This window comes from Anas platyrhynchos, chromosome 1 (assembly GCF_047663525.1).
Source record: "Anas platyrhynchos isolate ZD024472 breed Pekin duck chromosome 1, IASCAAS_PekinDuck_T2T, whole genome shotgun sequence".
NCBI lineage: Eukaryota > Metazoa > Chordata > Aves > Anseriformes > Anatidae > Anas > Anas platyrhynchos.
In genome coordinates, this window is record NC_092587.1 from 113,747,971 (window position 1) to 113,761,477 (window position 13,507).

Consider the following 13,507-nt stretch of genomic DNA (forward strand, 5'->3'; position numbering starts at 1 on the left):
ACAGGCATGGGGTGAAATGCTTACCCCCAAGGAACATGAAATGTTACCTTTAATGTCTCACCTGGCCGATGTGCCTTTGGAACTGCCATGTTCATCACTCGCCCTCCATCCTGAGGTTTGGGGGGGGATGCGGTAAACCTGCAAATCCCCGACTCTGACGGCGTGCTTGAGGTCAGACTGTCTGTGTAGTCATTAGTCCCTGCCGTGAGCTGCTCTGACGACGTGTCTGATATGAAGCATTCTGTAATGGTGAACTTGGCATGTCTCAGCTGCTCTTCCATTTTTGCATGCTCATACGCTCTTGCTAGCTCTTCATATGTTGAGGAGGCACTTTCTGTGGAGACCATGCTGCTTCTTGCTCGATCTAAACACCCAAAAGATAAACAGTGGGAGAAAGAAAAAGCCTGTAAAATACTTTCTGGAAGAAGACAAAAAAGCATGACAGTGTTTCTTAATAAAATGCAGAACCCTTGAAATTATTATGGTGATTTGAATACGTCTGCTTTGCTTTAAATGTCTCTACAATTTTAAGTTTAGTCAGTTGCTTGATAATTAGAGATAATCTAAAGTGAAGTCTTATTCCTCTAGCAGCATTATGTGGCTTAACATTAACTTCATAGTTTAGAAAAAATAACCTTTAATGCATGGAAAAGGTTTCTTTTCTTTCATTAAAAAAAAAATCTGAAAGTTAAATGCTTTAAAAATGTTAGAAGCCCACAGAACAGATTTAGCAAAAACAGGAATAGTTTAACATTATCCTTTTAATGAATCTCACAGATATTTCTGAGAGGTGACGTCTGAGTGGAAAAGATATTTTTTTGTAGATGTTTCATATATATATATTTTTTTTTTTGACAAATTCCTGAGAACAAAGGTCAAATATAAAGGGAGTGACTGATACACTTATGTCTGGTCTAGATGCCAATTGAAATATTAACTCATTTCATATACAACAAACGGTCTTAAGAAAGCAATATTGTTTAGTAGCTACCAGTCTGCAGTGATTCAAGAACTCTTTTAAATGCTGAAGAAATTAATGGGGGCTTCATATTTGACTCATGGGCTATTGTGACCTAGAAGCTGTTGTTTCTGCTAATGATTTTCTAAGAACTTCAGTACTATTAAATAAGCACTGTTACTGAAGATGTAAATGGCAACTGATACACTAAAAATATTCTGGAAATACAAGACTGGTTTCTGCATAGTTAAGGGGTCAAATCACCGGTCAGTTGCACCCATTGCATTTCTACTTCAATAGGCTGGAAGAGCATAGGACTTTCAAAAGTTCCTTAGGGAGGAGTCATGTTTCCTTATAAGATCTGTACAATTCCAGACATTATTGGTGATGTTCCAGAAGCAGGCTTAATGTAATAGCTAATTCATAAAAATGGGACTTCTATGGCAGCCAGAAGCAACTATGTTGTTATTGCAAACCTTTATCTTTTTTATTGTATGCTAGGATCCTTGCACCAGTTTTCACAGAATGAAAAGAACACTTGGTAAATAGGACCATGAATTATTTAAAATGACAAGTGATTCGACAATATGCTGTAACTTGCTTAAGATTTTGAGCTGGACAGAACTTAAGGCTTTTAGTTTTTTCTTCCCTCCCCACTCCTCTCACTCTCACAGAAACATCGTTCTCTTTTTCCATTTGATTTGTAAATCAGACCAAAACAATTTCTTTCCAAGTTTTTTTCATCAACCGGAAGCTCCTGGAAGGCTGCTGTTTGCCAGTGGCATGAAGCAGTTTCTGTAAACACTGATGGTCATGTAGAGCTCCCAGTTTGGTCCATGAAGATCAGAACTTGCAGTTTCTCATATCCCATGTCCCAGGGTGACTATTCCAGGAAGGATCTGCTTGAACACCTACTTTAGATTTGCTGAAAGTTCAGGGTGAATGTGAAATTTAGTTTCATCATAATTTTTCTCGTTATGTTAGAACATTTCAAATTATTTAGAGCTATGAATGGCTGCAATGCATTTCTACTGAGTTTAAAAAGTACTACCTTGTAAACCCAGAATCATTTCTATATGAAATTCTAAATGTCAACTGCGTCAATAAGATTCAGAAATCTCAACACCTTATTGGAAAAGGGATCAAAGACTCTAAGGGTGCTGACTGATGCTCACCTGAACATGAGCCAGCAGTGTGCCCAGGTGGCCAAGAAGGCCAGTGGCATCCTGGCTTGTATCAGGAATAGTGTAGCCAGCAGGACCAGGGAGGTGATTGTCCCCCTGTACTCTGCACTGGTGGGGCCGCACCACAAGTACTGTGTTCAGCTTTAGGCCCCTCAGTAGAAGAAGGATATCAAGGCCCTGGAGCATGTCCAGGCTACAAAGCTGGTGAAGGGCCTAGAACCCAAGTACTACGAGGAGCAGCTGCGGGAACTGGGGTTGTTTAGTCTGGAGAGGAGGAGGCTCAGGGAAGACCTTATTGCTCTCTTCAGCTAACTGAAAGGAAGGTGTGGGGATCTGGGGGTCGGCCTCTTCTCACAGATAACTACTGATAGGACTAGAGGAAATGGCCTCAAGTTTCGCCAGGGGAGGTTGGAAATGAGGAGACGTCCTCTCAGAAAGAGCAGTCAGGCATTGGGACAGATTGCCCAGGGAAGTGGTGGAGTCACCGTCCCTTGGAGTGTTTAAGCAAAGGTTGGACGTGGTGCTTAGGGACATGGTTTAGTGGGTGACATTGGTAATAGAGGGATGGTTGGACCAGATGATCTTGGAGGTCTTTCCCAACTTTAAAGATTCTATGAATCTATTATTAGTTCAACTGATTCTTGAACACATTATTTGGCTACATCTTCTGTGATGTTTATTTGGAAATTTTAAACATCTGAAGCACTTAGATTACACTGATTCTATACTTTCCCCAGAAATAAAAATGCATAATACAGCTACATTTTGCCACAAGAAATCCTTTCCTGAGCATGGTCTATACATTTCTATCAATTACATAAACCACTAGGTGTTCAAGGGCTGGCACAGAGTAGGAAAGTAGCCATGCTAAACTATACATTATGAAGTATGTTTACAAAATTGCATGTAGTTTGTCGATTAAACCAGAGAGCAAATTAAATTCTCTACTTTTTGCCATACTCACTGGGAAATAACCTTGGGAGATGAAATATAGAACATGTGCAACCACACCTGAAATCAGGAATGTCTATGATAAGAGTTTCAGAGATAACATCTGATATTCATATTTTTATCTGTATAGGTGTTAGAACAAATCCTTAAAGCCTCATGATCCTTCTACCTGGAGAAATCAGGAAGAAGTTCATTAACTGGCTAGAGGTATCTGTTGAATGGCATTACCCTGTGAAGACAACATACAGGTCTGCAAGTTTGAGAGAATGAATTATGAAATGATGAGAATTTCAACCTATAAATTACAGATTGCAAGGGAAGTCAGATGCCTGTTCTTACAGAGAGAATAAAAGCAGTCATATTAGTTTTCATGGTGAAAGGTGAGCGGCACCTACTGCTCTTTCTCTAAAGGACACAGCGTTCTCACACAACCCATACTTTTCCTTACAAATCAGAACAGAAGATAGGCAATTCCTTCTGAGGAGGCCATTGTATGCCCAGATTCATTTCTGTCAGGCATACCTTGAAAGCTATTTTATCTTTCTTCAAGTGTAACCTTTACTAGATTTGCTTCGTGACTACTCTTCTGCTTAGTCATTCACTCATTTATTCACCATATTTTTTTGTCACTTGTTCAGTGGAGGGCAGGAGGAGAAAACTTTATCTTTCTGTTACAATTGGGTCTGTAATCTGAAGACATCAAGGAGAGATGAAGACTGCAGGCAGAATATGTATTCAGTGTCTCCCCGCTTACCATCTAGAGGAAAAAAGCCTATGTTGTTTCTCAGGAAAATCAGAGCTAACTGCTACAATATTCAGTGCTATGAATGGATTTTAGTTTGGACTCAAATTACAGACATTCCTCTCTCTCTCTCTCTCTCTCCCTCTCTTTTTTTTTTTTTTTTTTTCTGCTTAGAATATCCCTATGAACACAATACATGACTGGAAAAAGGAAAAAACAAAACAAAACAAAACAAAACAAAAAAGACTTACCTCAGTGTAGCAGTGTAGCTCAAACCTTAAAACATTTCTGCCTTTGACCAAGACATACTGTTGGTTGCTAATATTGCCCCTTCCTGGTCAATGACATTTCATGCAGCAAATTCTCCTACTTCTTCCTTCAGACACAGGATATATAGAGCTTCGGCTACCAGAAAAATACCATATCTTTTAAAGGTCTCCATAATGCATGTGGCATGAGAAAGTGAGGGCACAGTATTTGTTATCATTGGAATTATATGCATTTGTGGCAACTATTATAAAGAGACTACTGAAAAAATACCCTGGCAAGGAATAAATAGCAGCACCCAAGCACCAAACAAAGTATACTGAGGACCAAGATGGTTAATGCAGCTGCTGCCGACCCAGTTTTGGTGAGCAGCCCTGCAGAGAGACCTGTACCTGTGTCCTGTGAGGGGCTGACACTGTAGCTGTCGCTTTCCTTGTCCACGGATCCTGCTGGCCTGGGGGTGGGAAGCCTCCAGTCTGTGGTGAGGGTATGAGCTGATATGGTGGGGTGAGGTCTGTTGAGGGTCCACTGACTAGCATAGCGGTTGCGAGCTGTGGGTCCGGTTTTGGCACTCCTCCTTGTGGTAGGATCTGTGACGGATAACAGAAAGTGTCTTTGCCACTAGGCTCTTGAATAGACAAGGAAACAAGCCCTGTCAGAAGGGACTAGCCACTCATTTTGGTTAAAAAAGAACACAAAACATTCTTTGTAAAAAAAAAAAAAAAAAAAAAAAAAAAAAAAAAAAAAAAAAAGTAAAAGCTCTTTCTTGAAATACCCTCTTTCTAATAAAAAGGGAGCAGCTGAAGAACTGAGCCAGCCTCCCGTTGACACGTTCATTAATCCAATACAACCAGTTCTCCAGCAGCAAAACCTCTCTGAGATGTGAAACAGCATGTGGCAAATAGACCTGGTCAGGAATTTCACACCACATCTCAAGTGAATTCTCAGGTAAGTTATCAGTGTTATCAGTGCCTTCAGAAAACCCCCCAAACAGGCACCTGACCTCAGTTTGTAAAAATATGTGGTCAGAAATGTGGTGGCATAGTTTTCTATTCCAGCCATTTCACCAATACTTTTATCATATTATGTTATTAATCAGCTACAATTTCCAGATTTTTTTTAGCAAACAGCCAGGATGCATGACATAGCCTATATTAGATCCTTCAGAGTTTCAATAGTGACAGGCTTTTAAAGATCTGACTGTTTTAAAAAACAGTAAATAAAATTTCTTAAACTTTAAAAATAATCTGTTACTTTTGTAAGGCTTGCAACATTTTACTTTTTATTGTCCTAGAGATAGTCTGGTGAGCAACTGAGTGAAAATGAATTATTGACAAAAACTGGCTTCTATGATTTTGTTAAGAATAGTTCTTCTGTAAAAGTGAGGCTGATACACTCTAACAAAGTAAGTGGAATAGAAAAAAAAACATTATTTGGCAAACAGAAAGTGACTAAATCTTTTTGAAGGCTATTACTAACAATAGAGAGAAAAGGTATTAGAAATGAAAAATTCAAATATATTCAAATGTTCTTTGGCATTCAAATGGTGAAGTCATCAGTCTTTGAGGTAACAGACTTCAGCAGAAGCAATTTAAAGAAAAAAAATAATACTCAGATAATGACTCTGAACATTACTTCTCGTAAGCATTCCCAGGAAGAATAGGTATCCTGTTGCTTCTAAGCAAGTAATTTATTTGCAAACACCAGCTATGGTCTGTCCCTTCTCATATTTCACATATTACACCCCTCCTCCTCCCCCAGCATTGGAAAAATATGAGCTCAGTGCCATTGATAATTGATCCTGCTGGTCATGCAACACATAACAGCCTCACGTGGATAACACCCAAAAGCACACTTGGCACAAAACTCCCAGTGCAGACTGTCAGTATAAACCACCAATTGTGGTGGCTGTGGAAAGTTGTCATGGGGCTGCTGCATCGCCAGAAGTGAACCTTGTACCTGCTTCAGGGAAAGCCATGAAGGGACTGTCAGAGGGAGAGTGCTCATGGGAGAAAACACAGGGCACACTGCTGGTACTGTTTGGTCTGGAGCAGAGAAGGCTTGGTGGGCAGGGATGCTCTGACTCACTAGGCCTTCACTCACAATTTGGATAAGGGTAGGAGAGCCTGCTGCCAGGCAGGAGGCCTGCTGCCATGCAGGAGGTCAGCGCTAGTCCTGCTGAACATGTGCTGAGCAGGAGCACTGCACCAGCTGTGCTGTGCCTGCGTAAGGGACTTTGTAGCAGGGACTCTGCAAGGTCCACTGCCTACGTGATGGAAAACAGCACACACCTGGTGCCCCAGCTGTTAAGACAGCCCTGCTATCATATGCTGAAACACAGATGCAGAATGCTGACGTGGGCAGCAAAAAGGTTCATGAAAGGAAAAGTTTCATAAATACAAAAGAATTAGATGGCAACTTAGAAGGGGCTCTAATGGGAAATTCGGCATTTACTGTGTATGCTCAGACCAGCACTGCCACAAACTCTGAGCCAGGCATCCTGCACAAGCAGCATTACAAAATCTCATAGCCCAGCTTCTCTCAAAGGTACATTAATGTCTTAAAACCAGAGAATGTTACCTAAAAGTATTTGGCCCAGCTCTGTGCACTGCTGCAATCAGATCTTTACTAAGTAACAAACATGTTGGTGGATTTCTGTTTCCAAAGCCAGGCTGGACACAGATCATACCCTTACATATGAGTTAAATCCCAGCTCAATCTGAGGGAAGTCTCAATGACTCCAGTGGCCTGAAGCACATAACTGCACACATAAAAAAGGGAATAGGAGTGGAAGAGGCTGGTGCTAGAGACTGCTGTGGTATGGGACAGGCAGGCAATTTTAGAGTGGTAGCTCTTTCTTTATTAAAACACGTAGAGTTTCAAAACAATTGAGAGTACATTGGTTGGTCAGATAAACTTGACCTACTAACGTGTTAAAAAATGGATGATTTTTTTCCGCTCTTTCATATGCCAGCATGAACCAAAGGGTAGAGAAAAGAGTGCTACCAGAAGGAAGACAAATGTTTTACCTTGAGTCTTCTCATTCAAATGACATGACTCTCCATAGATGAAAAGGGGATTCCAAATGACTGTACTAATCTAGTCCTCAAGAAATAACGAACCATAACTTATAGATCTCTGAGCTAGAAAATCAGCAAGGTCAGGACTACAACAGCTATAATTAATAAAGACTGGGGTGGTAATGAAAATTAAATGAAGATTTTTTCAAGTAATCTGCATTATAGGTGATTCACATCTGAATTTTCAGCATTTATCTTCACCAAACTCACCAAGTAAACAAATTCTAAAACTGTCAGGGCATGAAAATAATTCAAGAGATTTTAGAGATTGCATACAGCTAGTGAATGTATTCCTTCAATCTAATAAATTCCATTTACATAGATATGGAATACATTCTTGAGAGAAATTAAGAAGGATGGATTGCAGAAGCATATTTATTTATTTTAGTTTTTAATCACTGTAGCTCAACATGAAGATGTCTGGGAAAAGTAATTTACCATAATAACTAAAACTGGAAATACAACTTTTTCAGAAAAGCAATAATGAGAAATGTATTTCTTCCCTGATGGAGATGTAAGGACGGAAGACATTTTGAAATACAATACAGATTGATCACTGAGAAAAAAATGCATTAGACATTAAAAGCCATTAAGCTAATTTATTCAATAAATTCTAGAAATTAAAAACTGGCATGAATTTGGTTTAATGAAAGCCAAGTATGAATTATTTCAAATTACACCTACATTTCAGATACATATGCAATTTTTACCATATTGAATTACTAAATGTATTTGTACAAGAAATGTTCTCTGCTGACCTAAATAGATTTCTCTCAACTTTCAGATTAAAGAAAAAACAAACAAACAAAAAACAAACAACAAAAAAACAACACATAAGGATACAAATGCAGGAGTACCACATTCATTTTCTTACACTTTTCTTCTCTCCACATAACAAATCCTCCTATACTCTTACTTGTTCCTGGCCGGGCATCAGAAACATCCACCAGTGGTCCTGTAGCCTGTGACACAGACTGGTAATGTACTGTGTGGGTGACAGTCAGTGACTTCTGCTTAGACGTCTCTCCAAAGTCAGCATCAGTTAGTAGAACTGTTGATCTGTCATCTGCAATCAAAAATACTCATCAAATATTGAATAATGAAATTCATTTTTGTCTTCATATCAGTTTTAAAATAAGTTCCAAGATTTTTTTTCATCTGGGCTTCACCAAAGACAATGCAGTTTCCATTTCTGTGCAGGGCTGGAGATGGTTATGAAGTGTGCACAACAGCCTGGGAGACTCTGTGTTTAATTGCAAATTCCACAAAAAAATAAGTAATAAGTGTAATTTTCCTGTTTTTATTTGGGATTTCACCTTGGAGTTGTGCAACTGAGACATGCCATTAATCATCCTTCCAAAAACTCTGTTGTGTGTAAACATGTTTGGCCATAATTCTTTCTTCTCCATCTTTTCTATGCTGCCCTATTTCCTCTTCATTTTCAGAGAACTCAGCTGATCCCTTCAACAACATATTATTATTAATATTTTTATTAGCTAGGCAATAGGTAATATCACTAGGTAATTTCACTAACTAGCCCTCTACTAGTCATCTTTTTTTTTTCACCACAGACAGAATGATGGCCATGACCCGAGACTTATCTTAGGGTTCTGCTTAAATTTGAGCACCTCAGTACCCTGCTAAAGACAACAGAAACACTTGTGGAGGGCAATTAAACACCCTTAAGTCCAGTAAAAGCTGTTTTGCAAGGTAAGGACTAAGCCTGACTAGCTCTCTCTGCACCAAAGAGTCCTTCCTACAACAAACCTCACTACTGTAGATCTGAAAGAGGAGCTCTGGAGAGCTTTATACAAGTCATATATGTTTCTCACAGTATAGTCAGTCCTACTGGTTGTGGGCTTTCCTATGTGCTGCAAAGAACATTGTAACATGAAGCTGGACCTTTGGAAGGACTGGAAAAAAGGTCGGGCACTGACCTTTGCTGCTGTACAGTTCTGCTGCCTATTGCTTCCCAAGAGCTAAGGTATGTTCACCAAATTTCTGTACAGACCTTGCAGCCCACAGAAAGCTAGTGCTCTACAGATTTTTTTTATTTTTTATTTTTTCCAGTTGTGAACACCTTATTGTATTTCTTTCACTTTAAAGAGGAATCCGGTCTACTTGATTGTGGAAGAATTAACAGTGATAAATCTTCCACTGAATTTGTATTCGCAGAACAATTATGTGCATGCTATCAGATTTTCTTTTACATTCTTTTCAGCCTTTTTATCTATTCTTGCTATGCTATACAGTTTTATAATGCATTTCTGAGGGTACTGGCAGAAACAGGGCTTCTATCCATTTACTGATGAGCAGAGGGTGATCCATTTCTAAAGGTTCCTTTTTTTTTTAATTTATTTTTAATCTTGACAAGACACTGTTAATGTGAACAGTGCACAAAAACATAACTAGCATTTTTTACCCAAAGAAGGCCATAAATAGAATGAGCATTATGAAACCAAATTATTCTGTCTCTGGCAAAAGATGAGCTCTTATTCAGGTTGGGAATAAAGCCTCTTGGCAGTAAACTATGTCAAAGCCTGCCAAAGTGACTACTTATTCTGAATGCTTTGTGTAGAGCTGTCTATTTCCAAGGCACTGATCACACTGCTATAGTTAAGGTACTAATGGTATTTCTACTATAACCCCCTATTTCTCAGCAATTGTAACTCAAAAGTAAAAGCTGTCTTTAGAATGAAACTTGGCACAAAAGACTGCATCAAAATGGTGAACTTTGGGAAGCTCAAATTTAAAAAAATAAAAAGTATGTTTTTCAGGTGAAGTGTAGGTCTCCTCTTCAAATCCACTGCACTGTGAAATGGCACCCCACAATGTGTCCATCAGGTGTGACGGGGTGTGGGATTAAACAGCTCGTCCCTCCCCAGTGTGGGCATGGACAGGAGATGGAGAGATGCTGCTCCTGGTTTGTGGAACTCTCTCCAGCTATGCAGTCCCTGAGGTGCTGCTACGTTCTCATCCATCAAAGACTTTCCCTGCATGGATTTTGACCCCCAAAAGTTAGAAGTCCAACAAGATCAGTCATCCTGGAGAGTTTTTCCAGTCTGTACCCACAGAGTCATGAAATCAGGTTATATTTCTATTCTGTTGAGACTGCAGACATCTTGTGTTTTGATTATTTGAAAAAGGCAAACAAATCTGTTTACATGACACTTCAGCTATGTGCCGGCCACACAAGAAATATTGTTTTCTGATGTGTGAAATATTTTAGATTTGAATTTTGCATAGATAAACAAAATGTTGAAACAGATCAATATGTTGATCATGTAACTTGATAATAACAAGTGGATACAATATGCAACATGTAAGTTTTAGAAGATGTCTGTTTGAAATCCTTGAATACCAATTTTGTAGTTTCAGAATTTCATTTTCATTTTCCTTATATGTAATGCCAATTATCCAACTGTTTAGTCAGAGTCAATAGAGGAATCAAAATGAAAATCATTAAACTGCCAGTCTTCATTTTCTCCAAGCTGCTCTTTCCACTAGTTTCACTTTCCTAATGTTCTGAATTATTTTAAATATTATACTGAGACTACTGAAAGCAGAAACCGATTCAAAGGGAAGCGGTGGATTCCCCACCCTGGAGGTGTTCAAGGCCATTGTTGGATAGGGCTTTGAGCAACCTGATCTAGTGGGTGGCATCCCTGCCTATGGTAGGGAATTGGAACTAGATGATCTTTAAGGTCCCTTCCAACCTGAGCCATTCTATTATATGAAAAAAACAGTTAACTTCACAAATGTGACAAATTACTCTGCACCTCTTCCTTCTTGATGCATGTAATCAGAGGAAAGGTGTGAGGTAAAGGATTTCAACTGTTGTGCTTGTTTTATTAACTCGTGAGGACAAGCCCAACAATAATTTACCAATGGTCTCCATCGTGTCCCTCTCCTCAATCAGAAGCTGTGCTCTGGGAATGTCTATGTGCATCCTCAGCGTTTGCTGCTGCTTATTAAGTGTATCCGATGTCCGGGTATTCTTGCTGGAAACAAAAGAGAGGCAAACAGTAAGATTCAGCCTAACTGAAAAGATACTTGCAAACTTGCTAACTATAAGTCTGCCCAGCTCAAACTAAAATTAATAGAACAAATCAGCAAAATACTCATACATTTTATATTCCCCTCTTCAGAACAAGTACACAGTATTATTTTATTGCACGCAGCAAGGCATTTAGATGAATGCACAGTGTTGAGGGTTTGTTTTATTATTTTTCAGCAGGGATCTGTTTGAAAATTTCATATAGTTTTCTATAAGTGTTGTCATATAAGGAAATTAATAAAAAGTGTGTAAGATTGACCTTTTCTTCCATTCCTTATGAATGTAAGTAAAGAAATATGTAGCTGATCAAACAGGTTGCTAGGAAGATGTCTTGTAGTAATTTCTAATTATTTCTAAACTTTCCATTATTTTTCCTCAGATAAATTCCAAATGCCACTAGAATTGATAAATGAAAAAGCAAACAAATGACTAGAGATTTAATTAATACTAACAAATTGTACAAAATAAATAAAGGTTTTAGGTCCATTGATGTATGAAGAGTAAAAATTGCAAATCTTGTTTGCATTCATGGATTATTTCTATTTGATTGATGCGATATTCTAAAAAAAAAATCTAAAACAATTATTCTATCATCATGCAAATTGAAACAATTTCATTTTGAAGTTTGTGTACCAGAAAATGACTTCTTAAATGAACTGTCTACCAAAAGCAAATGAAAATGGATAGTAAAATTGAGTGCTACAGCCATTTCCAGTACAGAACTTGCAGCGAGAAATCTTTAGACTGCACTAAAAACACAGGAACTTTTTACCCTTTCAGGTGTAATTACTCTGTTGAGAAGAAGAAATATTTGCAAATACTTGTTTAGGTAAGATGGCTGAGAAAAATTAAGACAAATGACCTATTGGTGTGATTCAAGTACTCACATATAAAAGGACTTTAAAATTCAGTAGAGGGTCATTTTCTGGTGCAAAGTAACTGTGAATCACTCACTTTAATTCTCCTTGGGCAATGAATTATTGTTATTAATGGAATCTTCAGAGGACTATTAAGCTGCATGATGATAAACTCACTCCTTTCCTAAGTGAGGGCCTCTACATAGGAGTTTAATGCCACTTTGATGCATGCTGGATGAAACCACATTTCTATAAATTTGCCTTAACTTCCTGCTGTTTCCATGCCAGCATGACCTAACTATTCTAGGTTTGGGGGTTCCTTTATGTCCTTTTTATGAAGAATTTCCTTGTCACTCAGTTGTCAGAAATTCTGACACAAATCCAGGACTAAGATCTTCCAGGCACACAGGTACACACCTCTGATTCTCACCTTCTGTTTTACCCTCCTCTTGTGGTCCCCAGCATGATCACTATCTATTCATCTCACAAACTTTAATGTCTCTGCCTTTCAGAGGTCAGGCAGTACTATTGCTCTGATAGTACGGATGGATAGCTGAAAATGCATTCAGACAGCCTACAACTGGTGCATCATTTAATCATTCTGAAAGCAAAATATCAGGAGAGCTACCCAGGGCTGCCAGACTTGTCTCCATATGTAATCAGTGGAGAATAGTAGTCACAGTGTCTTATTAACCACATATATTTTCAAAGACATTTAGGATTCTCAAATGCAGATAAATTCCACAATGACGTTCTCAAAGTCTCTGCATGGGTTAGATGCCACTATCCTATTGGTTTCCACTCAAGCTGCTGAAATTTTATGAGAACTGGAGACCAACATATTATCTGCATGCCAAATATGCATGAATAGATGCCCTTGAAAAGTCAGGTCACACTGGGCTTGTCCAAGATCACACAAAAAAACTGTGATCAAACAGAAAACTGAATTTGTGAAATCCAATTTCAAATAAAAATCAATAATTCAATAATTATTGGATACGTTCAATCAGATACATATACAACTCATGCAGCACAAAATAAAGTCCGATAAATGCATCCCTGCACCCTTCACTTGCTCAACAGAGCTTTAGGAGGCAAAGCGATCAAATCACACCTCAGAGAATGCAGAATACAGAATGCTTTAACCCCAGCATCATGGTTAGAGCTAGAAGCTCTTCTGCAGTACAAACACTCTGTATTCCTACTATTGCAAAGTATTCAACCATGCAGAAAGTATTGTTTGCACCACAAAGGGCAGGAGGACAGCTCCCCAGCTTTGTAGTTGTACTGTTCACCTGCCCAGAGGGAATTCTGAATTTATTCTTGGCTCCAGGGAGAGGTTAGTGCAAAATGTGTGGAAAGTCCTTCAAGTCAGAACTGAAACCTAAGCCTTTTTATGTTCAGGAAGATT

The 13,507-nt window shown here is 38.7% G+C and overlaps 1 protein-coding gene across 2 annotated transcripts in view; it reads right to left on the reverse strand.

Annotated features, from left to right (window-relative positions):
- DSCAM (DS cell adhesion molecule) overlaps positions 1–13,507 on the reverse strand; it is a 477,845-nt gene that overhangs the window by 18,637 nt on the left and 445,701 nt on the right. For both annotated transcript variants that reach the window (XM_072027123.1, XM_038167513.2), the window contains exons 29-32: positions 11,068–11,183; positions 8,099–8,248; positions 4,495–4,692; positions 62–364 (exon numbers count right to left, since the gene is read on the reverse strand). In XM_072027123.1, coding sequence (XP_071883224.1) covers positions 62–364; positions 4,495–4,692; positions 8,099–8,248; positions 11,068–11,183 — 767 coding nt within the window. The remainder of the gene's footprint in view (positions 1–61; positions 365–4,494; positions 4,693–8,098; positions 8,249–11,067; positions 11,184–13,507) is intronic.